Source organism: Astatotilapia calliptera, chromosome 13, assembly GCF_964374335.1.
Source record: "Astatotilapia calliptera chromosome 13, fAstCal68.1, whole genome shotgun sequence".
Lineage (NCBI taxonomy): Eukaryota > Metazoa > Chordata > Actinopteri > Cichliformes > Cichlidae > Astatotilapia > Astatotilapia calliptera.
In genome coordinates this window covers 32813736-32827547 of record NC_137434.1, presented here as the reverse complement: position 1 = coordinate 32827547, position 13812 = coordinate 32813736, and the positions used below count along the sequence as shown (strand labels likewise).

At 42.0% G+C, this 13812-nt stretch overlaps 1 protein-coding gene across 4 annotated transcripts in view; it reads left to right on the top strand.

The window, feature by feature from the left end:
- Positions 1-13812, top strand: part of fbxw4 (F-box and WD repeat domain containing 4) — a 42563-nt gene that overhangs the window by 1208 nt on the left and 27543 nt on the right. For 2 of the 4 annotated variants that reach the window (XM_026189430.1, XM_026189429.2), the window contains exons 2-5: positions 2026-2121; positions 2357-2542; positions 3127-3259; positions 4893-4978. In XM_026189430.1, the coding sequence (XP_026045215.1) occupies positions 2026-2121; positions 2357-2542; positions 3127-3259; positions 4893-4978 (501 nt within the window). The remainder of the gene's footprint in view (positions 1-2025; positions 2122-2356; positions 2543-3126; positions 3260-4892; positions 4979-13812) is intronic. The other 2 variants (XM_080287655.1, XM_080287654.1) reach the window with 1 other exon arrangement.

Below are 13812 nucleotides of genomic sequence, written 5' to 3'. Positions count from 1 at the left end.
GCTAGCTTTTATAGAGAACGACCCAAAGAAGTCTGTCAGTGTGGACCCATTGATGCACACTGGGTCCTGGGTTCACCGGGCAGTTCCTGGATCAGTCTGTTGATTGCTCCCTACACTTGCCTCACGCGGGAGCACAGAGCACATCTTGAGTTGCTGCAATGAAATTTGGACTGGCTTCATCGTTTTTTCACTTTGTTTTTGCAGGTCTATGTATTCAGCCCCGTATGATTTTCATTTCTAACTAACGATGCTGCATCCTTTCAGTCCTAACACACTGTCCAGCCCATATGCAGGATGATTTGAGTTCCCATTGAGATCTGACGTCTTCCTTTCATTGTTTTTGAACTTTAGATGCACTTTCTTCCCTCACCTGTATGTGAGCAAGCACAGTTCTTAAAGAGGACAGCCTGCATGAACAACTAAGATGAAAACCACTGTCGTCATAGTGATCTCCAATTGTTCAGGCTAACATTAACTAGACCTGACCGTGCTGAATTTTCTTTGCAGTAAAATATCACCAAAACCGTTTGCATAGAGACAGAGTCGCAGTAGGAAGCTGAAAGAAAAAATCATTTGTGTAAACTCAGGCTGCAGCTCTCTATTTGTAATCTATCAACGAATCGAAATACTTTAGTTTTATTCATGAGCAATAACAAATATTCAAAAGAGAAAAATCAGGTCTTTTAAAGTGAATGCTCACTGCTTTCAATTGTAGAAATGTCGGTGCTTTTAAATGTAACTGCATACTAGACGAAACCCTTTGACTGTAAGTGCCAGATTAAAACTACATTTTTAAAAGAAAACATGAATCATCTCCAGTACAGTCAAAAAGTCTTCCCTCTGTATTCTTGGCAGGCTCTCTCGTTAATACGAGGCAGATGTTTGTGCTGCTGGAAGCAGAACCTTTATCATGGTGTGGACATTATTTAATAATAATAACAATTCAGGGTCCAAGCTGACACCCCTCACTCAGGGTTTAATGGCCCACGTACGTTTTTGTGTTTTTAATTATGAATGCATTTTTATTAATGCAATATTTTATATCACTTTTAATCTGAGAAATGTTACAAAAGAATTGAAATAATGTGGTCTGGTCCCCCCACGTCCCTTTAGACTCACCCACGTTTGCAGGTATCATGTCCTGCTGGCGTCAGCCTTCATTAAGCTGGATGTAAACATGCATCAACAACAACAACAACAACAACAATCAGACCAAGTCAACAGTTTGTCTGCATAGTATAATGGAACATGTGCAGGCTGAGGGTGGAGCAGCTGCACCCGTCACAGCTTGTTGATCAGGTGCTTTGATGGACTCCTGCTAACGTCGTCCCAGTAAAGGTTTTGTGGTGGTTACAGGAACAGCGCTGGTGTTTCTTTCACGCTCGCTGAGCTCAGCGTGCCGGTAACGGCTCCGCCTCTTCACGGTGTGTCAGCAGACTCTGTGCCAGGGTCATCATCACTGCTGCTGTGGTGTCGTCAGTGGGCTGTCAGACTTTGTATTCATTCTGTTGCAGGTCTGTTTTTAGTGGCACATGTGGGTGAAACGCTGGTGTTGACATCGTTTAACACAGCGGCGCGCTACAGAGCGTTTATAATCGAATTCCTCGCTGAAGCCGTAGGGTCAGGTGACCCTCTCAACAAGCTGATTCAAATGTATTGTGGGGTTATATGTAAGTTCAGTAAACAGCTCCTAAGATTATTGATGCAGTATTATTGTAGCGTCTTTATTTTAATATTAAGAGCCTTTAGGTGACTGTTGCTGTGATTTGGTGCTATATAAATAAAACTGAATTGAAATTGTAACCATAGTCTTTGACAGATGTTTGAGAAGTTCTGAACAACAGTTTGCACGTCACAGTTTTTCTGTGACAAAACATTTTATTTCATAAAAATGTTCACGTGTCATCTGAAAATGTATAGATTGATGAAAGGGTCAGATGTGCATTGTTTTCATGGATAATGCCACCAGCATTCAAACCCACACAGATCAAAGTGTAGTCATCTCGGTTGCTGCTGTCCCTGCAGATATCCTCTCATACGCCTGAAGGACAGAGTGAAGATTGCTCAAAACTGGTACAGCGGGATCTGCAGAAGAAGAATTCCTCTGAGATGGAAAACTAAGTAAGTCCCCTGTTGCACCTTATTTCAGTTCACATCATGCACACATGTCCAGATGTACAACGAGAGTTTGGATTTCAGCGCCGTCAAAGATTAAACTTGTGATCGGTTTCACAGAAGAACTGTTCATCATATCTCTGCCTGATAAAGAGCCAGTTTACCTCATTATCTGCATACTTTAAAGACGTTCAGGTGTGACGTTGAAATCGCTCACATTTTATTTGTATCTCATTGTCAGACTGTTACCATGGTTACAGCTGGACGGGGACACTCTTTTTCTGTCTCAGGCTGCTGACATAAAGGTGTACCATATCCACAAAGACTCGGGGAGACTCCAGCGTAGTCCGTTTGAAGTCTACTCGGGCCACAAGGGTGACGTCTGTCGCTTCGTTCTCACAGATTCTCTCCTGATCAGCGGTGGAAGGTAGCTGAAGGAAAACTGTTGGTTGTTCTTGAGCTAATCTGAAGGAAACGTGAAGTTTGGAGGTCTGTAGAGATTGACACGTCTGCACACCTCAGCATCCGATACAGCCTTAATGCTTAGCCTTATTTTGGCGTATTTGATCCTGATTTCCTTACACGGGGTCTATATAAGCTTTAAACAGTGTCTCAGAAGGGTCCACATTCAAAACGCACTCTGCAACTCCTTTATGGGCAATAATCTAGACCCAAAAACACGAGTACATCCAGCTCGGATTCAAAAGGTTTTACAGTTGCTAAATTTGAATACATGTGAAATGTGATGTGATGAGTGAGCAAAGAGAGCTTGAGACCGTGGCTCAGACTTACTGTCACGCTTCCATACATCTGGCTGGTTGAACGAAGCGCTGGTTTACACTGATGTAAAGACATTTACTGTGCTCCTGTCAGCATAAGAGAGGTCAAGACTTGTGATTTGTGGGTTCCAGCCGATCAAACAACTTCAGAGCTTCTGTTTATGTGAGTACAGATTTACTTTGGACGGCTGAAATGTAAAGAAAGTCTAATGCTCTTCTTTATCGGTGTCAGTGACGGGAAGATCGTCGTCCACAGCAGGAGAAGTGATGTGCCAGTGGAGTTCTCAGGTCATAACCAGGAGGTGAACTGTGTGGATGCTAAAGACGGACTCATCATCAGCGGCTCCAGAGACCGGACAGCCCGGGTCAGAACGACTCTACGTTTCGGGTTCATTATGTGATGCACAGTAGCAGAGTGTTTACAGTCCTACTTCTAAGATGCTGTGTAAAATGTCATATCAATGATTTGCAAATCACTTTTGAACTGTGAGCCAATCACAAGTCAAACAGTCCCTTCACTATTCAGCCAAATCACCGGGGGTGGCACAGCAGCAGTCGTGGGTTCTGATCCAGTCTGAGGCCTTTCTGTGTACAGCTTGCATGTTCTCCCTGTGCCTGCATTGGCTTGCTAGGTTAACTAGTGCAGTGCAGATGTGAGATTGAATGGTTGTTATTTGTATTAGCCCTGCAGTAGACTGGCAGCATGTCCAGGATGTGCCTCACGTCTTCACAGCTCCTGAGCTGCATCAGAGGAATAGAAATGGACGATGGACAGACTGGCAGACGGCCTTAGGCCAGCTGAAAAGCACCGAGTCTGTTTTTATTTTTAAGCATCAAGTTGTGATGCTTTCCTGACGTTATATAGCTTAGATAAATACCTGCTTCTTTGCAGTTTCTTAAACGGCGGAGCTCTTTGCACAACTTCCTGAAACTCAGGAACCTGCCCAATCATACACCGAGCTGGTTACAGTTAGCTCCATACATATTTGGACACTGACACAAGTCTTTTATCTGTTTACTGAAACATATTTGGTTATATATAGTTGTATAATGGACAGCAGCTGCAGTAAAGACCTGGCAGAGCATTAAACAGGAGCAAACCAGCACCTGGTGACTTCACGCTGTCAGTCCAGCAAAGGGATTTATACCGAGTATTAGAGACGAACATTTCATCTTCACGTATTTAATTTGTCCAATTATTTATGAGCTGCTGACATGAAGGGACGGTGTTAAACATGCTTTAGTTCATCACATTTTTATGTAATCTTTTTGTTCAACCCACTGAGTCAAAGCTGAAACTCTGCACTTCAGCTACATCTGAGGTTTTATTTAAAATTCATTGTGATGATGTACAGGACGAAATGAGGAAAAAGTTGTCCAAATATTTAAGGACATAACTGTAGTTTTTACACGTAACAGTGAAATCACTGGCAAGCATGTTCAAACACAGAGGATACAGCTGGATGGAAATCTGCAAAAAAGCTTTTAATATAGTTGAATTCAACAGGAAAGCTTTCATATGCTGTATATTCAAAATGAAATACTTGTAATCTTTGTTTTAATCTGCATGATTGTGGTGCACAGCTCATGAAATTGTGGATCTAGTAGAATAATCATTGATAAGCATTACAGAAGAACTTCACCAGATTTATGTCCCATTATAAAGTAACACGCTCCCTGTTTGCGTACCGAACACATGAAGGTAGACAAAAGTTAATTCTCTGACTTTTCTGATATCCGTCCTGTCCTTGCTGTGTCCCCGCCCCCACTGCTCACATGAAACACAGAGCATCCTGACCTGTACACAGAGGCTGTCCGCTCCATGTTTATAAGACTGAAGTTAACGAAACATTTACTCATATTTTAACTAAACAAATGCTACATTTCACTCTATATCTAAATCATCATGTGTTCAGTTATTGGTATTACAATAATAATGTCATGTAATTTAATTTGTCATGTAATACATAGATGATCTAATAAGCTTTTTTTCTTTAGATTTGGAGTTTGACTTCCACCGCTCCCAGAGATACAATTCCCATGTGTGACAGAGTGTGGTCCGTGGCTATTAATCCCACACTGAGGTAAGCGTCACCCACTCACTTGTGTTTTCTCTTATCGTTATTTAAAGCACTTTTTCATAGTAGCTGCTGGACGTGCTGGCACCTCACCAGGACCTGGGGGCTGTTGCAGCTCTAAGAACCCAGTTTTTCAGCCCTTGTTAAACAGGAGCAGCTTTCCTGCATCGTTTATGCATAAAAGTGACGTTAATAAGTTGAATGTGTGAATGCAGCATTGGCAACTAATTTTAACTCTTTGTTGCCATTGTTCAGTCATAATTTTTACAAGAGCACATAACTGGAACACTGACCCACAGTGGTGCTAAAAGAAAGACATGAAAGAAAGAAACTAATGATAAGTAAACAGTGAGGAACCATGAGTCATGCAGGTGTCAGTGCCATGTTATACCTACATGTGGCGCAGTTCAGTGGTTTTAGTTTCATTCCAGCCGTGTGCAGTGGCTCAGTAGCACGGTGCTACACAGCGAATAACAGGAATCACCAGACTAAAAACCTTTGACTGCAGCTCATCTTAATTTTGTTGTAGGAAATCTGGGCGATACAAAAAGGATTCCACGAAAAAAGGTTAAATGTGTTAAATAAAAGCTAATAAAGTAAAATAAATACCAATAAAAAAGGATAAGTGTGAACAAATATGGATGTTAACAGCAGCATTAACACTGTGGCCCGGCTTGTTTCTTCTTTTGTTACATTCAATGCAAACTAATTTCTGTCATGCCTACATTTGCATCATTTTTAGGTATATTTCATTTAAACCTAGTTTGTAATAAAGCAGCTGGCAGATTTCTGCTGATTTTCAGACGTTGGCTGGTCACAGACTGTGCGTGAAACAGCACAAGCAGATTCTTTGTGGCGGTGCTTTAGAAGTGCCTTTGATTTCTCAACCATGTTTTGGCTCAGAAACCTAATAACACAGACTTACACACACTCACAGCTCTGCTGACTGCACAGACAGATGCAGACGTTTGTAACAGTATCCACTTCATCACCTGCTGGTCTGAGAGGCAGGTGATTGTCCGTCCACAGAGACGCTTCATCTGCCGGACATGGTTTATAAGGCGTGCCACTTGTTCTTTGTCCTCAAAGTTTTAAGTTTCCTCAGTTTTTTTAAAGACACGCTGTAAACCACGTCAGGAAATGCCCAGAATTTGTCATGTCTGTGGTCGGTGCAGAAATGCACTTTTGTGCCCCTTAAACTGAATTATCTGTTTTTCATAGATTCAGCTAAAGAAACCAAATGTTGTTTTGCTATTAACATCTGTGTACAAACACAGTTTAAAATAGGTTCTTTAGTTGTAGAAACAGCACTGGTTCATATATGGAATAATTCAATTACAGCTTACAGAAGGAAAAAATGTCCTCTGACCGTTTTTCTCTGGAAATGCTCCGATGCAAGAACCGAACTGAGAATGTGTGAAAAAGCAGTGAAAGGAAAAGTGAGACAGACCTTCAGAGTAGACTATTTCTCAAGAACATTTCCCATTTATTTGACTGTAGCTGAGGCCATAGTTAATAAAAGACTATGAAAATGATCACTGAAACCATGAACTCATCAGGAAAGTGTCTCCCAGGGTGGGCAGCATGATGGTGTACTGGTCAGCTTTGTCGTGTAGTCTCCATTATCTCCCAGTACCTATTCATGCAGGTTTTCAAGCTTCCTTCCATAGTAAAGTAAGTAATTGATGAGGTGCTTAAAGTGTATAGAATAATAATGTATAAATAAATGTGGCTTGTAGTCCAAAAAACTGTCTACAGCTGTCAGAACTGTGGACATGGCTTCTACATTCAACACAGACGCTCTCACACTCCCGACACCAACGTCGTCATCGGTTTTGAATACATTTATTCTTTTAAAGTAAATGTATGTGTGCTGTATGCATTTTGTTGTCGACACCAACCAAAATACTGTTTTTGGTAATTAACATTTGAAATGATGAAGGCACTTGAAAAGTAACACAAAATGATCCGCCTTCCCAGAAAAACACACAAACTTTTCAGAAGTACTTTTTTCCTCCCAGGCTTCTAGACTTCTGATTGGCCAACATTTCTACATGGCTAGGATTTGGCATGTTCTTAGGCAACATACTGAATGCCAAACTGGATCCTAATCTTATTGCTTGCTTTGAAATCAGTGACGCCGTATCGTGTGTGATGGAAAGATTCACTTCTCTACGCAAATACAGCTGTCACTGGATTACTTCATGTCCTGAAGCGGGTGATCTCCACATCCATGTAGATGCTAAAAATGACAGCCTCAACATGGCATTTAATCTGTTATTAGACTCAATCGGCTTCTCTCAAAATGTAAAAGAACCCACCCACCACTTTAATCACACTCTAGATCTTGTTTTAACATATGGCGTAGAAACTGAACATTTAACAGTGTTTCCTGAAAACCCTCTCCTGTCTGATCATTTCCTGATAACATTTACATTTACAATAATTGATTACACAGCGGTGGAGAGTAGACTTTATCACAGTAGATGTCTTTCTGAAAGCGCTGTAACTAAGTTTAAGAATATAATCCACCCACTGTTATCATCTCCAATGCCCTGTACCAACACAGAGCAGAGCAGCTATCTGAACGCTACTCCAACAGAGGTCGATCATCTTGTTAATAATTTTCCTGCTTCGTCAGAAGTACTTGACTGCCTGGTATAACTCTCAAACGTGCACCTTAAAGCAGATAACTCGTAAGCTGGAGAGGAAATGATCTTTCACAAATTTAGAAGATCATCATTTAGCCTGTATATGTATTTTAATTTATTTATTTTCTACCATTTTTAAATCCAGAAATGGTTATGTAGCCAAATCTCAGTATATGTGCAGTTTCTGAAATGCTCGTCTGGGACCATCAACCATTCTGTGCTCAGAGTCACTCTCCCATTCTGATACGCACTGATAAACAACTTCTATTGTAGCTCTCTCTCTCACTGCTGTATGTGTGTATGGGGCTAGGCAGTGGCATTTCAGTTAGTTAGTAGGTGAATAGATGACCAGGTATTTCCTGCAGTAACTGGTCTCAACCAAAGTGATGCTGATTAATATGACATGTTTTGTTTTTGTTTACATTTTTATTAGCCCTGCACATAAAAATAGATATATAAAGAATCCATGTTACCTCTTTGTAATGATCAAAATTCTGATTAATGACTTTAAATGAATTACAGTCAACAGAACCTGAGCTGAACTTGAGCTGAAATAGCAGGTAAACACTGGTGTTAATGCAGTTCTTTCTGTTTAGGTGCACAGCTGTGATTAATGTGAATACACTTATTTCTACTAATGTTTCATTGAAGTCACTTCACACAGTCAGTTAAATGTATTTAAATTAATTTCAGCACAGCATAAGTTAATAAACTGAAAATGTTTCATTTTACAGTTTTGGATCAGAATTGTTTGTTATTATAAAACATTTTTTAAATTTAAAGTAGTTTTAACATTTAACAAGCATTATGACCACTCCTGCATGACACGCTTTCACTCCTGCTCCAGCTCCAGTACAGGCATGGATCCTACAAAACATCTAAAGGTTGTCATCAGTATTTGGCACCAAGAACGGGTTATTTTGGTTGTATAAATTACCCCTAACCCTTCATAGATCAGACAGAGATACTTGTAAAATAATGAATTATTTGGATGATCTCTAAGTGCTCATTGGCCCTGACACTTACACATTTGTGTGCGTGTGCAGTCTTGCTATGTCTATATAAAGAAAAAAAGAGTAACTTTAAAATTCCCACCAAGAAGCAGAGAGCCAGAAATGTCTTTACACTAAATCTTTACGGCCATGTGGTGGGGTTTGGCATGGAGGGTATGCCACACTGATCACTAATGTAGAGAAGAGGGGGTTGGCAGAACCTAATGAAGAAAGCAGCTACCCTGAAGAGAAGTGAGAACAGGCGGGTGGGGGGGTTTGAGTTGTTTTGTGTAGGATTCCTCAAGCACAACTACAAAGATGTTGCAGAGACCAAAAGCGCCTTTGAACGTTTCAAAAAGAGGAACATGATTGTTGGGTAAACCATCTCTTCAACACTTCTCACCACCACCAGGGAAGGAGGACCTTTGACCTCCAGTAAGTACAGGGTTAAGCCACAGCAGCCACCTAGCCATCCTGAACTGGCCCTCTCTAACTACTGCCCACCACTGCCACCCAACCTCAGACACTCCAATTTCACTCCCACTGCTCTGCCTTACTCAACTACAAGAAAAAGCTCGAAATTCAAGTCTTTCTCTTTGGTCTCTTCTGAGCCGTTCCTGTGGCTCAGGAGTCAAGAATTCAATTAGTTAAAAAAAGAGAAGAAAAGATCGAAGCTGCAACAATACAGCGATAAGGGGGCAGAATGTGCGTTCCCACACACTAAATACAGAGCGCTTTTTCTGGGGCCCACAGAGCCAGAGAACCTACACCGCAGGAGGCGAGAATAATCACAGCTCGTTCCAAACCCCCTCATTACAGACGCGCATGCACACACACACACATGCACGCACCTTGCATTCCTGACGCACACAGATAGTTTCATTCAGACACATATTACAAGCAGACATTCCACCTAAGAGCGACACACCTTGCAGATCCCCCACACTTACCATGGATAAACATACACTCTGAGAAACAAACACACAAGCATTCCCATCAAAAACACACTTGGCACGTGAAAGCCTGCTGCACTCGTACAGGTGTTCTCCTGTCTTGAGTTTTCAGCAAGTAGTGTTTTAGAGCTACACTTAAACTGGCAACTTTGTAAACAGTTTCCAAGCAATTGATACTTAATAATTACTAGAGCGATGCATAATTGAAATAGGTAGACAGAGTATATCTGTAACTGCAAACAGTGTGTTGATGGTTATTAAGGATCGTTGTTTTGTCTATAGATTTTTCTTTTGTGGAAGTCCAGTGGTTAGCACTGTTGTCTCAAAGCAAGAAGGATTTTGGAAAAACACTATATAAATGGCATTCCATGTCTGTTTCCATCAGGAGGGGCATATTTTGGGTGAATATATGCACTATAGTATCAATCAAACTTTCATTTTTATAGCAACATTCATGCAGATTATCAAACTTTTTGACAGATGACTGACAAGCTGATAACGAGGAAATAAAAATTGAAATGGCCTATAAGAAGAATAAAAGTTGATCAAATACAATTAATAAAAATTAGAAAATACATTCAGTAATATCCATATCTCAATCATTTTCTTCCCTTTATCTGGGGTTCGGTCGCGGGAGAAGCAGCCTAAGTAAGAACGCCCAGCCACTTCTTCTAGCTTATCTGGTTCTACTATGAGCACCTGTCGGATTGCTCAACTCCTCACCCTATATCTAAGGGAGAGGCCTGCCACCCTTTGGAGAAAGCTAATTTCTGCCACTTGTATCCACAATCTTATAATTTCAGTCACTATCCAGAGCTTGTGACCATAGGTAACAGGAAGGGACTGGTAAAGCAAGAGCATCATTGCAGGTGTGGTCCCAATCCATCTGCTCCCTTCACCCCTCACTCACATGAACAAGACCCTGAGAGTCTTAAACTACTCCCCTGGGGGGCAGTAACCTGTCCCTGACCCAGAGTAGGCAGTTCACTCTTTTCTTGGCTTAGGACCATGACTTGGAGGTGACTTGAAGGTGCTCTTCACATTCCACTGCAACCCTCTAATAAAACCAACAGAAACACATCGTCTACAAAAAGCCTTCCACCACCTGAGTAGAGCTAGAAATTTTGTCCATAAAAACTATGAGCCGCATCGGTGATAAGGGGCACCCCTGAGTCCAGCATTTACCGAAAAGATTCCGAAATATCGCCACCAATCATGCTCCTGTAACGGTTATACAGGGATTGAATGGCTTGTAGGAATGGGTCAGACATCCTATACTCCCAAAGCAATTCCCCACAGGATAGTCTGAGGAACGCAGTTGAATGCTTTCTTCAAAAACAACCACATGTAGACTGGTTGGGTAAACTCCCATGCACCCTCAAATATCATTGTAAGGATAAAGAGCTGGGGCACAAAAACCACAACCACATTGTTGCTCTTGCTTCCAAGGTTCGACTAAAGACAGACAAACTGTCCTCTCCAGTACCCTTCAATAGGCCTTACCCGGGAGGCTTAGGAGTGTAATCCCCCTGTAGTCAAAACACATCCTCTGGGTCTCCCTCTGGGACCGCCACCACAGTGTGCCAGTCTAGAGGTTCCGCCCTAGATCTCCATGTGGTGTTGTAGAGGCGTGTCAACCATTATAGCCCTATAAAATCCAGGACCTTTAGGAACTCGGAGTGAACATCCACCCTAGGGTTCCGGCCACCAAGGAGTTGTTTAATTGCCTCACTGACCTCTCCCCTTGTGATGGGAGAGTCATCCCCTCGTTCCCAGACTCTGCTTCCTCTCCAGAAGATGTGTCAGTAGGATTAAGCAGGTCCACCCCCACTATCCAACATCTGAGTAGAGTACTACCTCGTCCCCAAGTCGCCTGACAATTTGCCAGAATCACTTTGAGGCATACTGAAAGTCTTTTTCCATTGCCTCACCAAACTCCTCCCACAACTGAGTTTTTGCTTCAGCTACCACCTGAGCTGCATTCCACTTGGCCTGCTGCTATTCTTCAGCTGCTTTTAAAGTCCCATAGGCTAACCAGGACTTCAGCCTCATGGCACCTTTCACCTGTCCACTACCTTTCTCGAGGACTACCACTGTATCAGGCACCAACCACACTGTAGCCATAGCTCCTTGCTGCAGCCTTAGAAATGGAGGTGCGGAACATGGTCCATTAGAACTTAATGTCCCCAGTCTCCCTCCAAATGCTGTCAAAGTTCTGCCAGAGATGGGAGTTGAACATCTCATGGATCAGGGCCTCTGTCAGGCATTCCCAGCACACCCTCCCAATACATTTAGATGTGCCAGGTCGTCCAGCATCCTCCTCCACCACCTGATCCAACCTACCATGAGGTAGTGATCAGTTGATAGCTGGGCTTCTCTTTTTAACCGAGTGTTTAGAACATATGATCACAGATCCATTGATATGTTTTCAAAATCGACCACTGACCTATGACCTAGGGTGTCCTGGTGCCATTTGCACATCTTTATGTTAAAAAGTGGTGTTTGTTATAGACAAACTGTTATTTGCACAGAAGTCCAATAGCAGAACTGCACTCTCTGTCACTTGATGCATTGCTCATGTGAATTGAAGTCTCCCAATAGGACAATGGAGTCATCAGATGGAGGACCCTGAAGCACCCCATCCAGTGACTCTCAAAAGGCAGTCATATTGTCAGGACCCATTCCCCGAAGACGCAGGGAAACAACCCTTTGTCCAGTGGCAAAGCCTCCACATGTACAGGTAGCAAACCAAGGGATACAAGAATACCCACCCCTCTTCACTGCCTCTTATTGAGGACAGCTCCAAACTGGAAGAAAGTCCAGCCCCTCTTCAGGAGACTGGTTCCAGAGCCCGACCTGTGTATTGAGGTGAGCCCAACTATATCTAGTCGGGATCTGTCAACATTACACACAAGCTCGGGCTCCTTCCACACCAGAGAGGTGAAATTCCATGTCCCAGTAGTCAGCCTCAATAGCCTGGGATTGGACCGACATGGCCCCCATGCTTGACTGCTGCTTGATGCACAATGTACCCGACCTCTACAGCTCCTCCTGCGGGTGGTGGGCCTACAGGAGGGAAGGACAATGTAGCATCTTTGCACCCAGCTAGGTACCTATGGTACTTTGTAATGTTTGACTTTTTGGATTACATGATATTTGCGTTATGGTCTGGCAGTTACTTGTTATATATGCAAAATGATCTTAAGTGTACAATCTCTCATCTTGTTACAGAGTAATTTAAGCAGAGTTCAGTTATGTTTAAACATTGCAACATCTTGATTTGTTTGTTTTTTAGATATTCGGTTGTAGATTTGCTGCTGTGCTTGGGATCATTGTCCTGTTGCATCACCCAGTTTTGGCCATGATTTAGTTGTTAGACAGGTGGGCTCACATTTGTCTCTAGAATTATTTGGTATACCCAGGAGTTTATGGTTTACTCAATAATTACAAGGTGCCCAGGTCCTGTGGCCTTCGTCAGCCGTCCACCAGCGGTTGATAGTTGGTATGAGGGGTTTGAAGCTAAATATAGTGCTGTGTATTATGGCCAATCCCACTTTGGGATTGTCTGTCCACAGTTTTGTTGTTTGTTATCATTAGGGTTTTTTTTTTAATTCAACATCATTATTATTATTATTACATTTGCAGCTTTGAAAATCTAAGAATCCTAGAGATCAGATAGGCAGGCAGGATACCTGATGGATAACTGCCCAGCCTGACGTTGGGCAAATACAAAGAGACATTTGCTCTCACATTGACACCTGGGCAGTTTAGATTCACATTTAACCCAACCTTGATGAAGCCGGAGTATCCGGAGAGAAGCCACGCAACCACGGGGAGAACATGCAAACACAGAGTCTTTGTGTCTTGGTGTGAGGCAACAGTGCTAACCACCACACTACCAAGCTGCCCGTTTGTGTTATTATTATTCTTAGTTTGGCAGCTTTGAAAATCTAAGAATCGTAGAGATCATAAAGCTATGATAATTAGTTCATTTTTGTTTTTAATCATATTTTCTTACACAACAATCTGCAAGTCAGTTATCCAGAATGTCGAGATATTTTAGCATGTGGTAGTTAGAAGTACAGATCTCTGTAATTTCTTTGGTGGTTCAACAAGTCTGTGTTAGATATAAGCTTAATAATAATGAGAAATATAATAACCTCAGATCACCGAAATGAAAGACAAAGTGATATAATATTCCTTGTTATGTTTAAGAAAATCTATCACAATGATCTTTTCTCCTA